The sequence below is a fragment of the Alligator sinensis genome, unplaced genomic scaffold, assembly GCF_000455745.1.
Source record: "Alligator sinensis unplaced genomic scaffold, ASM45574v1 scaffold628_2, whole genome shotgun sequence".
Lineage (NCBI taxonomy): Eukaryota > Metazoa > Chordata > Crocodylia > Alligatoridae > Alligator > Alligator sinensis.
The window spans coordinates 2,085,349-2,104,268 of NW_005841833.1; the positions used below are offsets into that span (position 1 = coordinate 2,085,349).

Here is an 18,920-nt window from a genome sequence, read left to right on the forward strand (position 1 = left end):
GAGGATGACGCATACACGAGCCCTGCTGTTGTGCGGCTCTTATTCAGCACTGGGGAGGCCACATCTGGAGTCCTGTGTCCAGTTTTGGGCCCCCCACTACAGAAAGGGTGTGGATAAATTGGGGAGAGTCCAGCAGAGGACAATGAAAATGGTTGGGGGGCTGGGGCACATGATTTCTGAGGAGAGGCTGAGGGAACTGGGCTTATTTAGTCTGCAGAAGAGACGACTCAGGGGATTTAATAGCAGCCTTCAACTACCAGAAGCAGGGCTCAAAAGAGGATGGAGCTGGACTGTTCTCAGTGGGGACAGATGACAGAACAAGGAGCAATGGGCTCAAATTGCAGCAAGGGAAGTTTAGATACTAGGAAAAACTCTCTCACTAGGAGGGTAGTGAAGCACTGAAACAGGTTACCCACAGAGGTGGTGGAGTCTCTCTCCTTGGAGGTTTTTAAGACCCGGGTAGACAGAGCCTTGGCTGGAATGATGTAGTTGGGGCTGGTCCTGCTCTGAGCAGGGGATGGACTAGACGTGACCTCCTGAGGTCCCTTCCACCCTCGTTTTCAACGAACAGGCTGCACAACCTACACTGAGGAGGTGGCGGCAGGAAAACGACCAAGGCAACACAACTGGCTCAAAGTCAATGCAACCACACCTTGATGCCAGCCAGCTTGGGCACCTCCACCATGTAGCTGCCCACCTTCCCTGTTCTGGGGTGGGGAGAGCCAGCTGCTACAAGCCACAGCCCTGCTACACGATGGGCCAGGGCTGGGGTAGAGGCCAGGGTCTGAGCAACCAGAAAAGCATGGCAAGAAAAGGGCGACTGGGTCATAATTGGGTGGTGCCAGAGGTGTAACAAGGCAGCCAGGTGCTGAGGCAGCCGGATGCATGGGAGCAGCAGTGCCAGTGTCATCATGCAGATGCAGCGGCACTGTTTTTGTGCCCCCTCCCCTATGACAGTGCCCAGGACAGCTGCCCCGGTCACCTCGTCACAGTTACACCTGCTCTCTCCATACCCGATGGCCCAAGTACTGTCGGTCAGGAAAAGAAGCCAGGAGTCCTGGCTCCTAGTTCCCTGCTTCTGCCCCCATCACGGAGGGAGGAACATTGATGTGATTTGCAGCCATTGATACTGAAGAGAGGCTGCGTCACCGCACGCAAACATTTCAGTGCAAGGCCTTTCTGGTCGTGCAGTCTCCGAGGGGAAAGGGAGCTCCTCAGCCATCAGCCAGCACCGCACGAGCTCGACTGATGACAACACGGAGAACTTTCTCTGCCCGCGCCTCGCTTCAGACCCTACAAAGGCAGGAACGAGATGTCCCCCAAGCGACACCAGGGCTCTCTCCCCGCTACCTTGTCCACCAGCTTCCCCCGCAGCTCCCCGATCTCCTTCGCACTCTTCTCGGCCTCCTGGTGCCACAGCAGCTCCTTCTCCTCGATCAGGCCCTTCGTGGACAGCAGCTCCTGCTCCTGCTCGCTCACCGCCTTCCTCAGCGAGTCCTTCTCGGCGTGCAGAGCTTCCAGCCGCGAGCTCAGCTCGGAGCCCGTCTGCGGAGAGGGAAGCAGCAGCATGTCACGCTGCACCACCTACACCCTTGGGACAAGCCAGCGCCCATCCTCGATTACACACAGTACTGACGGCTCCCGGCAGGAACCAGGGCTGCTTCGGGCTGGCCTGAATCTCTGCTTCCTACATATCCAGGTGGGAACATGACATTTGGCCCTGGGTGCAGGGGCTCCATCTTTTATAAGAAGACAGGAACTGCCACCGACTGGGTCAGACCAAAGGTCCAGCTTGCCCAGCCTCGTGCCCCTCACGCCCGTGCTCAGTAGCTACTGCTGCCCCTTTCCTCCAAGCATTTGTCCAGCCCTTTTGTGAATCTGCCTACGCCGTCAGCGTCCACCACGTCCGGTGGCAACGAGTCCCGCACGTTAATGACATGCTGGGTGAAAACGACCTTCCTTGTGTTAGTTTTAAACTGACAGCCTGCTCATTTCATTGCGTCACCTCAAGTTCTGGTGAGAGAGCGAGTCAATAATACATTCCTCTCGACTTTCCCTTCACCATTCAGTATTTTGTAAACCCTTATTGTGTTCCCCCTTAAGCATCTCTTTTCTAAACTGAATAAGCTCGGCCTCTATAGTGTCTGCTCACATGGAAGTCCCTTCATGCCGCTCATCATCCTTGCTGCCCTTCTCTGGACCTGCTCTAGCTCTCCTATCTCCTTTTTGAGGTGTGGGAACAGAACCGGGCACGGTATTCAAGGTGTGGACGCACCATGGATTTATAAAGGGGTATGATGATACTTCCCGTTTCATTTACAGTTCCCTTCTTAATAATCCCTAATGTTTTGTTTGCTTTTTCACCCCACGGCAAACTTCCCCCAACCCCTCCTACGGGAGGCTGGCAGAGACAGCCCCTGCACTATCCCAGATGCCCGGCCTCAAGTTTCCAAAGGACTTCCCAGGGCTGTCGTGGGGGCAACAGGCCCATTCAGACACACTGAGACCTTACACCTCCCACCCCACCAAACTCCTCCCCTGCTTGCTGAGGTTTCCAAGGGTGTCTTTGGGACACACTCCTCCAGCTGCCACCCACAGTGCTGCTGTTGCATCTCTCCTACCCTGTCAGGATTCAGGGCTTCGTGCTGCTCCAGCCCTGGCGCAGGACATAAAGGGACTGGGAGAGGAGAACGAAGGGGCTCAACTCCCAGCACGGGTGCCACATCATCCCCCATCTGCCCTGTGCAGGACCACGTGCTGGGAGAACCTGCTTTGCTGGCGGCGAGAGCAGCAGGGAGATCTCCTCATGTTGGGATGGGACAGCCTGGCACTCTGACGCCCACCTTGGCTGCTCTATGAACCAGTCCCTGCCATCCGCTATATGTGGCACTGCGGCACCTACATCCTTGGAGTGGCTGAGAGACTGTTGTGACTGCATCAGCTCCTCCTTCTTGGTCTCCAGCTCTCTCTTCAGCTGCTCCATCTGCAGGGTCTGGTCCTCCAGCTGTAGGGACAGATGGATGCAGCAGCATTAGCTGGTGCCTAGCAGCAACCTAAAACTACTCGGTGCTGCCTCTGCCCCCACTTGGACCCTGAGAAGGTCAAATGCAGGGTGCCACAGTCCAGCTACTGAACAACACCCAAGCCTACACTTCCTCGAGGCCCCTGCTGATGTCTGCCACCCTCCCCGAGGCCCTGGGCAGTGTTCCCAGGTCTGCGGGGACGCAGAACAGCCTCCTGGTCACGCACCTTCATCTCTGCCTCCCGCTTGACCTGCTCAATCTGGAAAGCTAGTTGCTCCTTGATGCGCGCCACCTCCTCCTGGCTCTGCTGGGTGACTGTCAGCTGCTTGGCTGTGTCTGCATTCTGGAGCGAGAGAGGAGGTGGGAGAGGCTGTCGATACCTCACGGGGACATAAAGCTGCCCACGGAGAGCCTCTGGGGACAAGTCCGTTTCCTAGCATACCTTTCTCAGGAGCTCAGCATGCGTGTTGATGAGCTCGCTGTGCTTCTCCTTCAGCTTGGTGTAGCGGATCTCGGTGGCACCGGCCTTCTCTGAAATGCACACAAACCTCCCAGCGTCAGCCCAGCACCATACGAAGATGGGGAACACACCGAACAGGAGGCACGGGGCCCGGCTGCTGCACGTGGGGTGGGCCTGTCCCAGTGCCTGGCTCTGGGATTTCCCATTGGCGCTTTGCACCATGAGAATGGCTGCAGCACAGAGCCCTGCCGGGCTGACTGCGTTCAGCCATGCTGTACACGGGTGGGTGAAACGTATCCTCACCTGGAGACAGACCCAGCAGACACCCAGGTGTCAGCAGCCCCCTCCCCGCCCACAGCCCCTGACGGCACCTACTTTCGGCCTCGACGTACAGCCTCTGTGTTCGGTCACTGTCCAGCTTGGCTTTCTGCAGCCTCTCCAGCTCGTCCCGCAGCTGCTCGTTGTCCACCAAAGCCTTCTGCTTCTGCTTCCGCTGCTCCTCCACTTCACCCTCCAGGCTGTTGACCTGGGCCTTGAGCTGCGCAATGTACCGCTGCGCCTGGGGATGCCAAGAGAGACAGACCCTGAGGCATGCACGGCCCAGGCATTGCACCATAGAGCCTGGCATGGCACCAGTTCTGGCAACAAACTGCTTTCAGACCCATGCCAGGGCTTCTGCTGACCCTGCCAGGCACCTCACGTGTGCAGCCTGTGTGAGGGGGCTCTGGGGAGACCTAATCTTCCCAGCACCTGCTGTCACAATCTCTCCTGCTTTAATACTGTTACCATTTCAGTTCCTCTTTCCTTGGGGCCTGTTTTTCTTCTACTGACATACGCTAGCCACCGTCTGGTTCAGCCCCGGGGTTTAGGTGCCTGTACACACACACACACACACACACACACACACACACACACACACACACACACACACACACACCTGCTCTCTTTCTGCCCCCACCATGCCCGCTGCATCCCGTGTCAGGCCCAGTCCCTGGAGCTCCAGCTGGCCCAGTGGAGACCAGGCCCAGGCAGCAACCACAAGAAGGTCTGTCCCTCACAGAGTCATATATCTGGCATCATCTTTCTCCTCCAACTGTCCCTACAAAAGGCCTCACACCCTGGCTGAAAGACTCTGCTGAATGTGGGGAACAGGGAGAAATCTTTGCAGCATGGCCGGGCAGTTCGGGAGCCTCTGAGAAGGTGCCCTGCTGAGCCCAGGCTGGGCTGGAGCATCGCCAGCAAAGATCCTTGATGTGGGCATGGAGAAAGGCAAGCAGAGAGACGGGCCCATTTCCCCTCGAGGCTAGTGCTAATGCCAGGGTTCATATTGACCTGTCACCAACATCTGCTAAACACCATGGATGCTCAGGATCAAGACAGCTTGGCCGTCCCGAGCACCCATGCACAGGGTCTGGCCTGGGACCCTGGGGATTCAGCCCTTGGTCCAACTGGAGACGAAAGCCTTGACGGCCACGTCAGACTTATCCTCTCCCTGAGAGCGGCGCAGAGCCTGACTGGCAGCACCTTCCACCTCCTTTTCCCCATCGACCCCAGGCTACCCCGGCACGGGGCCTCACCTCCAGTTTAATCTTCTCCAGCTCCATGCGCAGGGTTTCCACTTCCCTCTTCAGGTTTTCAATCTGGAGATCCCTGGGGATGGGAGAGGAAGGCTTATGACCGGCCCGGAGAATGGCAGCTCCCAGCCGGACCCGGCCAGTGTTGCTCCCCCTCACCTGTCATCCCGGATACCGTTGGGGGGCCCGAATGTCTGCTCGAATATGTCTGACGTGACCTACAGGGGACCAGGCAATGGACAGCATTAGCCCTTCACTGGGTCCTCGCCAGGGTCTGGCCTGACTAAGCCCAAATGCCCCTTGACAGGCGATACCCCAAATAATCAGAGACCGCCTAGTCAGCATGCTTTCAGCCACAGCCGAGAAAGGCTCCTGCCAAGCCTGGGGGGACCCGCACCCCCACCACACTAGATACGAGGCGCAGCGGTGCCCAGCCTCGGCTATCGGCAGCTTGCTGGAGTAGACTGCTTTGCTCCCAGCTGTGCTGTGTGGGAGGGGAGACAATGTCCGGCCTGGCAATGTCCCTGAAGGACGGACGTGGCTAAAAGCAAAGGACTCAGCCTTCACCACCATCACGACACAGAGTGCTGGGTGGGGGGGAAGATGGAAGAGCACGTGATTTGCACTGGCTCCTTTTGAGGGTGGTCCGGCCTGAGCACCCCAGGCTCCCACCTGCTGCTCTGCCGCAGGGGCCGTGTTGATCTCGATCAGGTTCTCCGGTTCCTCATCCTCAGGGGCCTCCTCCGGGATGACCACCACGGGCTTCACGTGCTCCGCCAGCGCCGAGGCCCGCAGGAAGTTAGGGGGGCTCTGTTGGGACATGGCATGCTTTGGTCAGGGTCACACATATGGCGCGGCACCCCCACCTTCTCCCCATCCCTTGCGCCGGTGCTTCTGCAGCTTGTGGCAATGGGGGAATCTCATGCTATGGGCCCTGGGGCCTATATAGCCTTTCCTGCCAGTCTCCTCAATGGAGGAACTTGAGGACCGGGTAAGCAGATGCTGAAAGAGGACGTGGCCTCAGTGATAGGAGCTACTGCTTATGGCGTGGCATCTGGAATGAAAAATCCTGGAGTGAAAGCCCCCTTCCTGCTGACACTGGCTGCCTGCCGCATGGCACTTCCCACTGAAAAGCACTGGAGCATCGAGATACACTTTTGACATCCTGCGCCATCGTGGCCACATGACCCGACTGTGGCATGGAGCAGCCAGCCACCAGCCAGGCGCCCCAAGGTGCATTGCCCACTGGTGTCTCTACCTGTGGAGCCCTGGACATCCACAGGGCAGCTTGGGCAGTCAGCAGCATTTGCTCGGCACTGGGACCTCCTCTACAGCACCCTGCGTCCCACGCTCCCCATCCCCAGGGTCTCTGGGGTAGGCAGCCCCCTGCATCAATGCACGCTGTGCACAGTGCCAGAGGCTGCCACTGTGATGTCACATCGCCATTCCCGGGGAAGCAAAGCCAACAGTACCTCTGGCAGCCGGGGGATCTGGATGAGGCGCTTGAAGTACAGCATGTCCGAGGCCCTTTTAAAGAAGTTTTTGAGGCTGGGAGCAGGGGGGAGAAAAGCAAAGCAGGTGTTAATGTGGGGTAGCAAGCACCCCCCTAAGCCAAACACCACGTTCCCTACGGCCCAAGGGCTACGGCTGGGACGTCCTTTCTTACCTGCGGAACTGCTCGTGGAAGCGATCGCGGTGGCCTTGCAGCGTGTCGGCTGGCAGACCTGCAGGAGTCGAGGAGACGGGGAGTGATGAACCAAGCCATGAACCCAGGGAATGCCACCCATGTCCCATCCTTCTGACGGCACGCACTGCCCACGCAGTGCTGCGCAGACAGAAGCCGTCTGGTCCAGCCACAAGGAAGAGCGCTGCACGATCACACCGCACGTGCCCTCGTGCAGGGCTCCAACATTTGAATAGTGACTGTCTATGACAGTGGCAGCCACAGTTGGACCTGACCTGACCTGCCGTGCATCAGGTGAGAGAGACCCGGGAATCCCGGTGTGCCTGACCCCAGAGGCAGGTGCTACGGGGGCTGTGTTTATGCAACAAGGCTTTCCTGCACAAGTCACTAGCAGGCACCTGGAGCATTCTGCCTTCTCCCTCAGGATATTTGCTTTTAGGAGGTTTGCCCGTAAATGTCTCATCTGGAAATCAAGCATCAGAGGGGCAGGGGAGACGGACAGCTGCCTCTGAGTCACCCTGGACCTGATCCCAAGGGGCAGGGATGGGTCCTAGGGAATCCAGGGATCCCAAGGGGCAGAGAAGGGGTCCTAGGAAAGCGTTCTGTCTGCCCTGTGCTTGGCAAAATGACGGCTCTCCAGGGAGCTCAGTGGCTGCACATGCCAGCAGCTTACAGCTGGCGATCAGGGTGTGTGTCATCGGGGTCTCCTCTGCGTGAAACCAAGCTGATAACCCTGCTGATCTACAGGAAGCATCCACCCCGTGCACGAAAACCACACGGGTCACACAGCGCTGCAGGGACAGGTGCTCGGGTTACACTTTAACTTTTACAGCCCCAACTGCAGCTGCCATCCTGGCACAGACCTCTCCTGGCCAACCTGAATCCTGATGGCTTGAGTTCCTCCATCAAGACAAACCTGGAGCTCCACCCTCCAACCCAGCATGGGGCCTCAGCAAGAGACCCCCACCACTGAGTGAAGCAGCTGCAAAATGCAGCATCTGGAACGATGCCCAGGGCTCATGTTCGTCATCGATGCCCCAGCACTCAATTGTGCCGACAGGAAGCAAAGTACCGAGGCTCAGCAGTGCATGGGGAGAACTGCAGAGGAGCACTGATCTCCCATACCCAACCGCCTGTGCACAGTGAGGCCCTCTCCATCCTGTACCCATCTCTAAATGCAGCGCTCGTCCCAGCGGTTTCTCAGGCTATCATGATCAGGGTCATTCAGTGCCAGAACCGGGCTATAAACCATGCAGCAGACTCTCTGCAAGTGAAATCTTGACAGCGGCAGAGTGTTTGTCCCGAGATGCCCAGGTGCCAAGTAAATGCATTACATAGACTGAAAGGGGCCATTAGCTGGGCTCCATCAGTCTGGTTTGCTGAGTGCCACACCCCATAGCCCTCCATGACTCCCCCGCTGCTGCCAGCTGCATCCCTGCAGCAAACCTCCAGCCTAAATATTAAGCCACAGAGACCCTTGAGCTCAGAAAGGCTGAAGAGACCGAATGTGCATCTCAGTGCAGCTCAACACAGGGGTCCATGCACTGTGTCGGCTCACCTTACAGGCATCACGCCATTGCACATTGCACACTACTGGCTGCCCCTAGGAAGGGCTTTACCCCTTTATGCTCCACCCTCTCCATGGGCGACATGGCTGGGGGAGACTCACATGAGTGCAGCTTGAACAGGAGCTTGACGGTGTAATGGTAGAGGTGGCTGCAGTCCTGGATCGCCTGGATGAGCGGGGCTAGGCGGCACTGCACGGCAGACATTTGTGACACAGCCATGGAGGTGTTGAGCTGCCTGAAGACTGGGGAAGGAGAGGAGGCCGAGGCAGAGGGTTATGGCTTAGCACAGGCTCTGCAGACAGACGATTCCTGGCAGGCGGCCTGGGGCTCCCTTTCAGGTGGGATCTCACTGAACTACACAGGGCTTCATGCTCCCGCCAAAGGAAGGGCAGCCTCCCAATCACGGCGCTGGGCAGATCACAGCCCTAATCCTACCCCTGCTCTCTGGGAAGATTCATGGCACCGATGGATGAGATGTGCTCACATGCAGCTTGAACCCAGGGTCAGGTTCTGCCATGCGTGATTACAACATGACGTGCTGCAGCTCAGCTTCCCAGTGCAGTCCCAGATGAGAAAGACGCAGGCCTGCAGCCAACGCAACGAGCCAGCCTGCTGGTAATGGATCTCCCCGGACCTCACACCGGCTGGGACCCGACGGCCTCTGTTTGCTCAGCTTGCCCTTGGGTGGTTGGAACCGAGGCAGTAAAGCTTTATGATTAACAGGAAAGTACGTGGTGCTGCCCACAGGCTGCCTGGAGACATGGGATGAATTTGGACACAGGCAAGCCTGGTACAGTGGCACCAGGCAGGGGAGGGGGAGGCCGAGATCCTCCTGGGATCTTACTGCTAATCACCGCCAGCTGCAAACTATGCCTCAAGGGACTGGAGGGCACCTACCACACTGGGCCTCCAGGCTCAGAAGTATTGTGACCGACTGGGGTGGGGGCAGAGACGAGGTATCTGTCTGGGTTTCCAGGAGAGGAATGGGGGACCTCCTGACCAGTACGGACACATTAAGTGTTTGTCTCCTGCTCTCTCCTGGGTAACACAGCAACTACCATTTTGTATTGACAACTGAATCACTGGGTCTTTACCCCCTATTTCTGGGGAGAAAGCAAAGGGCCCAAGTGTTTTAGTTCCTCTGGCCCTGCAGCCCGTGACGAGCGTGACCGCTTTGCAAGCCCCATTCTGGCTGACCGTCCCTGCTGGGGAACGGCTGGTGTCTGCACCATCGCTCCTTGGAGAGTGACACAAGGGCGGTGCACAGAAGCAGCCCCAGCGCGAGTCCTTCAGGTCTCAAAGAGGATGTTTCAGAGAGAAAACTGAATATTTATAAGGGAACACCCTCGATTCTACTCCCCAGTTTATGAGATTAGGGCTTCACATAATGTCTGCCATTAACATCTGCATGTCGACGGGAACATGTATCTCTCTGCTCAATGCCACACTTGAACTGCCATTGTTCAAAGCCAGTGCAGGTTTGCTAATGGCCTTTCCAAAAGGGCCTGCTTAGCCAGCTCTGTCTATGAGCAAACAAAGCTGGTGGCTGCTCTAGAAACCAAAGCACCTTGCTTCTTAGAGAATGATGGACTAGAGCTCGGCTGGGACAAGACTTGGGTTAAGGGGTGATGGCTTAGCCACCTGGGGTACAGGGAACACAAAGAAACCAGGAGAGAATGGGCTACTCACCTGACTCGGAGAGCTTGAGTTCACAGTCCATGTAATCGAACATCTCAACCGTGAGCTGAAAGCTGCAACAGAGCAAAAGCCGTCACTTTACAGCCAGGCTGGCATTGCTTCAGAAAGGCTCAACAAAAGAGATGCCAGCATATCGTGGTCTGGTACCGCAGACCCTTGGTATGCTTAGTCCTGATTGCTACCCCGGCTGTTTGTTTTTCACCAGAAGCATGTGGTACCAGCGCAAACCCACGGGCTGAGAAACCTGCCGGCATCAGAGAAGAAAGCAGGGCTGCGGTCCCAGAGGTAGCCTCAGTCATACAGTACCATCCCCAAACACTACAACTCAGCAATGGCTGAGCCCCTATGCTGGGGGCACAGGGAGAGGAGGGATGACTGGAGGGTGCTGCTGCAGCGTGGGTATCTCCCCCCTCAAACCACACAAGTCTTCCTCCCTCCCCATCGCCAGTAGGAGAGAGATGTTACTGCAGGCCCTTCGATAAAACAGGTAACGGCTGTCAGCAGCAACCCAGTAAGACATTCCAGCTCTGGGGCTTACTGGTCAGAGACGTGTCTCTCTAAGTGCCATTAGGAGCATCAAGATCCTCTGGAAATTAAGCCTTGGCTTGTTTCTGACAGCTCTCCACTTTGGCTCAGGGCTGAAAGGGCCAATTGATGGGAATCTGAGTTTCTGGAGAACAAGAACCACCGACACGAGCCCACCAATATCTCCCGCACTGCCCTGCCCTGCTGACACGATGCGCAGACATATCGCTCGTGCTTCGGGCTCATGCGGGCCTTAAAGGTGCCCCCGTGCACAGAGGTGTCCCATCTTGCCCCCGGTTTCGATAGGTGCATCCACTGACGTGGCTAGGGATCTGACTGTGGTGACTCGGGAGTGATGCAGCCCTTGTGCCGTGCACAATGTGTGACCACACTCACATGTTGTTCACGTCTGTCCCCGCGGCCTTCTCCAGCACCTCGTCCGTCACTTCTAGGTTTGGTGGAAACTCCGGGTGCTTCGAGCAAAGACAGTCCTCATCAGTGCCAGCAACAGTCCATCCCACCCTTCCCCTGCCCCACTTGGCGAGCGTGTCTTTCACAAGAAGGTCCTCGCACCCGCAAAAAAGCATGAATACGCCAGGCCAGAAAACAGCCCAGCAGCCTTGCACCAAAGCTCCCTCAATATGCCCCCAAACCAGCCCAGCCTTGCTGGCGTTACCTTCAGGTGGAAGGAGATCTTGGTGAGAAGGAGTCTGGTGTAAATGTTCACAAGCTGCCCGTATCTGTCGTGCAGATGGCCCTGTCAAGGAATACAGCACCGATGTTTCAATAGGTCCCAGCAACTTGAACCATCCATCCTCCTGCCCCTTCCAGCAGGGCTGAGCCAACTACCAGAAAATCCCCAAGACAAGCCAAGCTCTGCTGCATTGCACCGATTTTCACACCTTGACCGCTAAGCCTCTGAGCAACCAGGAAGGGGAATTTCACCATGAGCGCAGAAGGGCAAGGCCTTGCATGCATCTAAATGCAAGTGCTGCTCTGCCTTCTCTCTCCTATGGGTGAGGATACACTGCCCGCTGAGCTCCACATAGCCAGCTGCTTCCCAGATGTTGATGCCAGTGGACAAAACCCCAGGGCTTTGCCTTGCTCTCCAAATGCAAAGAGGGTGACGCCAATGTGCAGTTCAGGCCTCCCTCACCTCCCCCACTTCCTCCTCTCATCCTTTGCAGCATCAGATACGGCAGCCATGCTCGCTTCCTGTCCAAAAAAATCACAGCTTTGTCTTCCTTCATCCCACCCCCATTTCAACAACAAGCAATGCATCACAGGCTGAGCACGCTCGAGGGAGGGTTACGCTCTCCAGAGCGTCTGCCCCTCTCTACGTTCAGTCACTGTGCCCGGGGCCGAAACCAGCTGTTCCCCAAGACCAGCTGCACCTCTCTACACCACGGGGCTTTGGGCTGTCAGGAGCAGGCACAGCCCGTTGCCACGACTCACCCACAGGTCTCCGGTCTCCCGGATGTTACTCCGATACCTCTGACAGTCCTGAAGAACCTGGGAATAAAGGCACGGGGGTTAGACGTGCCGCATGCGTGCTCATGTGCAATTACGGGAAGTCAATGTACATTGAGATCATCTTGACCGCACCAACCCTGCTGCAGCCCCATCTGCTGTGATGAGCAGATCCCCTCCTCGCCAGCCCGGTTCCTCCCAGATCCCCTCCTCGCCAGCCTGTTGTGAGGATATAGGGCCAGAGAGGGCACAAGGGAAACCTTTCAAATGGCACCAAGTGGCGACTCTGTTTTGGCAGAGAGAAATGGGTCTGCAGGCTCCCCAGGCTAGTGCTCCCCCAGAACAAACTAGAAGAGGTCTCTGTTTCTCTCTGGAAGCTACCGTTTCACTCTAACCAGTGAAAGGGATGAAAGGCCTGGTCTTAACAAGGCCTGTGAGAACAGCAGGCTTTCAATACCCTTGGGGATACAGATGGAGCAGCGAGAATGGCAGGAAACGAGTTCTCAGAGCCGGGCTGCGTTGTGAGCACGGGCCAGTCTCGCCGCCGCTGACTCCGTTTCCCACATCACAGGGACTACAACCAAGTGAAGTCTTTGAGAGCTACGAGTGAGAAAGCAGGAGGCAACTAGGACAGTGTCACCGCAGGCGGCTCTTCACAATGAGGACAGACAGGTCCGTGCAGCCTCGACGCACAAACGCTAGCTATGCTGCTTCCCGGGTCCCTTTCATGTCGGTACCCACGGGTTGAGTTTCTGAACGCTCGACTAACAAAGCGCTCCAGCATCTCACAACACAGCACGCCCGATGTGGCGACTGATATGTGTTGCCCAGGAAGATGTCTCCTGCTCTCACCGTGGCCAGGACATCTTCTATTAAATCCCAGCTTTGCAGGCGGAGGGTGCTATGGGCACAGGAATCCCCAGAAAGCGGATTCAGCATTCCCGCAGGACTGACAGCAGCTCCGTCAAGCCAGTGATTCAGCCTTGGATTCGCTGGAGGACTGTGCTCGTTACAGGAAGCTGAGTGCAAGGCTGGGGGCAGGGGGAGGCGCTGGACCGTATATGCAGGGACTGTTCATGTTTCTCATGGGAGAAACGTGCACCACACGAAGCGGAGAATATTATAAGGAAAAAGGGGGCTCTCGTTCAGTGAAGGCAGCATCACAGCAAGCACAGGAAGCCTGGCACCCCGCTTCCAGGGTCAGACAACACCAGAGTGGACAGCCAGACCAGGGCATTCAGGGCGCTGATATGTCCGTCCCTCTGACTTCTGGCCACACGTCTGCCTGCTGCACATCCTGGGATCATTTGCGCTGGCCTGCAAGCCCCGTGTACATCATATCAACGTGACCGTGCTGCCTTTCGAGCCTGTGGCCATCCACCGGGGCTGACAGTCCTGCCCACCCGCAGCCACACATCAGCACTCACCCTCTCCCACGGGCCCGTGCCTCGAGTCCCCTCCCTGCCAAGCGGGGAGGAGGAGAAGCCTCCCTCGTGAACGGCATAGGGCACTGGGCACGACACGCGCTCCACGTGCCCAGCGTGCGACAGCGACACTTACGTTGGGATGCCCGTCTCTCAGGACCTTGTGCAGAACGTGGCAGAACTTCCAGCTGAGGATGGAGCTGCTGGGCAGGGGGAGGCCGATGGCGTAGGACCAGAACGTGAACGCGCCTTTCTCATGGTGGGTCCCCAGAATAATCCCTGCCCAGGAGTCAAGGCTAATCGCACAGGCACGTGCCCCGGGGAATGCCATCGCCCAGCCGGTCCGAGCGGAAAAGCTGCCTGGCCCCGCTCAGCCTCCCCCCCTTTGTGACCCTTGTCTCCTGTGTTCGCTCCTTTTTAAAAAGAACCACAGACTGGACTCCAATTCACCTGCAGCCATCAACAGTGGTGCGGCCTGGTCTGCAGGCAGCTGCAGTGCCCAACACAGCCAGGCCTCTTGCGAGAGCCATGCCAAGGAAGTATTTTTCCCCTCAGCTCCTCGATTTACATTTTCCCCAGAGGTGCCCTGCCTCACAGCTGTTTTAGCACTGCTATTTTTGCTCATCCTCAGTGCCTGGGTCCAACCATGCCCCTATAGCTCGCTTCCTTATCAACTGCAGCAAAGACATGGGACTGTGGCGTGCCACCCCCACTCACCCTGATGGCCTGATGAGCATCTGCCAAATATGCCCTCCCTTTCTCCCCAGCCCTAATGACAAAGCTGGTTGGTAGGAAAAATTCCTTCCCAACTCCTGCGGCATTTACAGCCCTTGAAACGTGCCCGACTGCAGGCCGACGTGCAGGAAACTATAGCCATAATGTTGTAAAGCCCTTGGTGAAATCCAGACAACATTTCGGGGCCCTGACGAACAGGGTTTGCTGCTGCCATTGAGGAAAAGGATACTGCGGGCATGCTTCTCCTTCACTGGTGCTTCCTGTGTGTTGATGGCTTTGCTGATGCTCATAGCCTGTGGAGAGACAAGAGACAATGAGTCAGAAGACGGCGCAGCACAATCCTTTAAGGTTGCTGCCACTGAGGCTGCAGAAACCCAGGACGTCTGGACCCTTTGCACCATTTGCTGAGAATTATGTGGCCAGATACATTTTTTTTCATTCAACAGCCCTGGCATCTTATAAAACATCTTTCATTCCAACTTCCTTTCTAGCCATTGGGCGTGTCTACACATGCATTTACGCCGGCTTAAATTTACTGCACAGTAAGTTACTGCACAGGAAGCGGGAATAGGCTGGCGTCTACACGTGCAGGTGTTAAAGCACATTCACGCTGCGTGCGGGCTGACTCGGGACTCAAGTTAGTGTTAGACAGTGTTACTGCGCAGTACGGTGTCTACATGTGCATTACTGCACAGTAACTGATTGGGCGTAAATTTGAGACCAACATGATGCAGGTATCAAATTTACGTTCAATTTGGCATAAGTCACCATATTTACTGCGCAGTATGGGCGTGCGCGTGTACAGGTGTGTGTGCATGGGCATGTGCGCCCGTACTGCGCAGTAATTGTGCATGTGTAGACAGGCCCGCTGTGTCTCCGAATACTCCTCAGGAGAGAGATGGAGGCCTCCCGCCCCAACATCAGAGCGCGAAGATAGCAGCACTCCCATGAGCATCACCTGGCATCAAAAGACGCCCCCCAGGACCCGCGTTTTCCTTTCTGTTCCCCCCTGCTAGAAACAGAGCTGCCGCTTTGCTCCTGAAAACAGTCTCAAATCCTGCCTCATTCAACGCCACCAACCGGGAAGATCCCAGGTCCCAAATCTGGCTGGCACATGGCCACGTGGACAAGAGCCGTCGGTGCTCCTGGCTGTCGCTCTCCTGCAAAGGAGCCAACTGCATTCGCCTGACTCGACTCCGAGACTCGTTGTGACAGCGTTAGAGCGTGACAGAGAAACGGCGAGCGCAGAATTCGTTTTCTAACCCCGACGGGCTTCTGAAACGCGCGCTTCGCAACGCAGCTTTGACAGCGTTTCTGTGCACGAAACCCATCTCCCTTCAGCCCTTCTTTTAGGGTCAGCTGGCTTCACACGCGGAAAGCCGAGACCAGCATCTGCCTCACCCCAGAGAGCCCGAAGCCGAGGGCGAGAGGGTGAGCACAGCGCCAGGAAGCTGTGCAGGGGGTGCGGAGGGCAGTCTTTATTACCGGGATAGCTTGTACCCGACTACACCGAAACACGCCCGCGTTTCCATCCCCACCTTCTCCCCCGAAAATCAGATCCCAACAAACCACCTCCCGTGCCCCTCTTTGTGCTACCATCATCAAAAAGATACCCGAGGATGCGAGGGCCTGCAGACTCCCGCTCCCGCCCCCAGCACCGACTCCCCGGGGTTGAACCGTGTCGAAGGGAGCAGATGGGACCGCACGCAGCCGCCAGCAGGAGCCATTTGGCTGCTCTCCTCGTGTACAACCACCTTCAGACGGCACGTAGGAATCGCACTTCAAATGCACTTGATCCTCGCAGGCAGGATAAACCCGGCCTTTCAGTGCTGCAGAGCATCCCGGCCACAGCCATGCCTGCACCCCCTGGTCGCTTTGGTCCTTGGCCGCGCTCCGTCCTGTCCTTCCAGAGCGGCTGTTAGACCGCGGGACCGTGGTAGGAACCTGGAAACCCACAACAGGATGCAACGGTTAAGGAGAGCCAGCCTGCGTAAAGTGGAGGGAGAGCTTCTGGCCTCCCAGTGCCTGCCCTCTGGACCCAGAAACTGGACCCACCGAGCCTAGCCCAGACGTCGGACGCCAAGATACAGGCACACGGGATGCCGCGGTGGCTCTGGTAAGATGCGAGCCTCTGTCCCTCTGAGGACACAAAACGAGCTGACCCTGACCAACGGGTTACGTATTGCCTTCCATCAGAGTGAATTCAAGGCCCAGAGAAGTTCAAAACCCAAAGAGCATGCCCCTATATGCATGCACATCAGTCTTGGGGTCACTTTGGAAGGCGCTAGCGACTGAGGAATGGAAACCCAGAGCCGAAAGCTGGTGTCTTTTTGTACGAGCGAGCAGGGCAGACCCGTCTCCTCGTTGGGCACGTACACCAAAACCGCCGGTCAGCTCGTGAACAACCTCAAACCCGGGCCGAGAGTCCGGCAGCTCATTTTTGTTTGGTTGCTCGCAGAGACTTGCTAACGCCAACCTTCACACCGCGCTCCTTGGGTGCACTTCCCTCCCGGCAGGAAAAGGGCTCCTTTGCAAGGCTGGCGCAGCTCTTTAAAGCTGCACATTTTATTTTTCAAAGCATGTCCCTCAAAACTTTCAGGACTTCCCGGAAACATACGGTCTTCGAGGTTGTTATTGTACCGCGGCACCCTCTATTTAGAGTCCTCATTCAGTCCCTGCGTGCCTGACCTCATTTCATACAGACGTCTATTGTACCATAATTCATTTAGATTCCAAGACCCGGTGCTGCCGCTCAGCTGTATAAATTAATGAGGACTTCTCTGGTCGGGAAGATCCACCGCGCGTTTCACGGCACAACCGGCCGCCTGGTTCACTTCCAGGTCCCGCAACAAAATTTCTCCTTTGATTTCACAGTCGCTCGACGCTTTTCATTTCGACAGCTACCGCCGAACGGAGACACTTGCTTGTCACTTCTCAGGCTTGGGTGCACAGCGCCCTGGGTCAGCATCCACGGTTGCACGCGGCCGACAGCCGCTGGGTTACAAAGCGATCTCTGCTTGAGGCACTCAGCACCTCCTCGGCCCTATGAAATCAGTCACTGGATTCGGATGGAGAGTAGAAATCTCTCAGCATGAGGAGCTCTTTTTAATCTCTCGGCGGGATGCGGGCGCACCCCTTTTCTCTATAAACCAGGGTGTCTCTTGATAGCCAGACGGGGAGCTCACGTCAGAAGGGACTGAGACGGCTTCTGCGGGGGCTGCTTTCAAGCAGTGCATTGGGAGGTGTGGGGTTTGCTGCACAGCCAGCGCGACGGGCATGTGGGCTCGCTCCCGCGGCAGGGCACGCGCATGCATGCACACGCAGAGAGGTGCGCAAGGGCAGCGTGCGCTGCATCAGCGAGCACGACAACACATCCTGACATGAAATAACCTTCCAAAGTTATTAAAGGTTGCTGCCCTACCCCTTGGGCATGCCCGCCCTGGACGGGGCCAGTCATTAGATGATTTGTACGCCTGAAGAATTTAGCAACGTCTCCCTCGTGACCTGGCTGACCACGGCTCCCGTGCACACGCCAGGCGACAGCTGTTTGGTTGGTTCACGCCACCAACGCCATTTCAAATGAACAGCACATTCCTCCCATGCTGCTTTCAACAGACAGGAGGAGAGGCTCCCCGGCAGAGCAAGCTCCGGATTGAGATCTGAACCGCAACACGGGGGCGCCTGGACTGGAGGGAGGGACACGTGTGGCTCTGACCCAGCTGCAGGAGCAAATGAATGTCTTTGCCGAGTGCAATTATCACGCCTACTAGCCGGGAGGCTGGCTTGGCTCTTTTGATACGGACGGGTCAGGCTCTCAGCAGCCACTGATGTCCCCTTGCTGTATGTTTAATGGGCAGATGCCACGCAAATACCACGGAGCGAGAGCCAGCAAGGAAACTGAAGAGGGCAGGGGGGCAGAGGGCACCGAGCACGGCTCAGCTACGGCATACGCTGCGGCTGGGAGCAGCCGCGGGGACACGGCGCGCAGCTGCGCACGGTCCCAAGCACAGCGAGGCTCTGTTACATGTCACAGGACACGGGTGTTTCCATACAACGAGAGCCGGCGGCATTTCATAGCACGCGAGCAGAGCAGGGACTCGAGATCACTCTTTTTGCATTTTCATTTAAAAGGGGCTGATTTGAAACAACCCGGCCACCGCGTTGCGATTTCCGAGCTGTAACGGGTTCCAGGCTACCGGCAACAAGGTCCAAGGTCAGCGGCCTTTGGAGGCGCGCCGCGCCGGGGGAAGATCAATGCCTCGTTTCATGCAGCCTTTCCCTTCTTGGCACGCAATGAGGCCACATTACAGTCCTCCCTGACGAGAGCACAAGACTCGCTTCTCCGATTGCCTGACGGGGTTAAGACCTCGAGCAAAGATAGCGGCCTAGGGAAAAAGACCGTGCCTTTCGCTCGGGGAGCGACACACTCCGCTAGAAGAGCAAAACCTTTCTAGAAATGAGCATCTTCAGCTGTGCACCTATGGGGTGGGCTGGCGCTTGCCTAAGTGCGAAATCCTTTGGGTCGGGCTTTACGGTGTCTCCATCCGGGCTGGGCTCTGTGCCATATCGAACGGCTGCCTCTCCAGCCACGGGTCGAATTTGAAAAGGGGGGTGTGGGACTTCCCCCAGGCTCGGCTACGAGGCTCTCGGCTGCTCAAAGGCCTTTGAGACCGGTTTCGTCCTCGCTCCCCCAAGTTTCACGACTCCTCTAACGTCCCTTAGGAGGAGCTGGATCCACGGGGAATCTAGAAACGCTCTT

At 57.0% G+C, this 18,920-nt stretch overlaps 1 protein-coding gene across 1 annotated transcript in view; it reads right to left on the minus strand.

Annotated features, from left to right (window-relative positions):
* HIP1R (huntingtin interacting protein 1 related) overlaps positions 1–18,920 on the minus strand; it is a 43,790-nt gene that overhangs the window by 11,146 nt on the left and 13,724 nt on the right. Inside the window, exons 2-18 of the mRNA XM_014518258.2 lie at positions 14,391–14,454; positions 13,563–13,705; positions 11,988–12,044; positions 11,209–11,289; positions 10,929–11,005; positions 9,999–10,060; positions 8,411–8,551; positions 6,724–6,781; positions 6,530–6,605; positions 5,730–5,867; positions 5,217–5,275; positions 5,061–5,133; positions 3,859–4,042; positions 3,466–3,554; positions 3,250–3,366; positions 2,903–3,004; positions 1,351–1,545 (exon numbers count right to left, since the gene is read on the minus strand). Coding sequence (XP_014373744.1) covers positions 1,351–1,545; positions 2,903–3,004; positions 3,250–3,366; positions 3,466–3,554; positions 3,859–4,042; positions 5,061–5,133; positions 5,217–5,275; positions 5,730–5,867; positions 6,530–6,605; positions 6,724–6,781; positions 8,411–8,551; positions 9,999–10,060; positions 10,929–11,005; positions 11,209–11,289; positions 11,988–12,044; positions 13,563–13,705; positions 14,391–14,451 — 1,713 coding nt within the window. The 5' untranslated portion in view covers positions 14,452–14,454. The remainder of the gene's footprint in view (positions 1–1,350; positions 1,546–2,902; positions 3,005–3,249; positions 3,367–3,465; positions 3,555–3,858; positions 4,043–5,060; positions 5,134–5,216; positions 5,276–5,729; positions 5,868–6,529; positions 6,606–6,723; positions 6,782–8,410; positions 8,552–9,998; positions 10,061–10,928; positions 11,006–11,208; positions 11,290–11,987; positions 12,045–13,562; positions 13,706–14,390; positions 14,455–18,920) is intronic.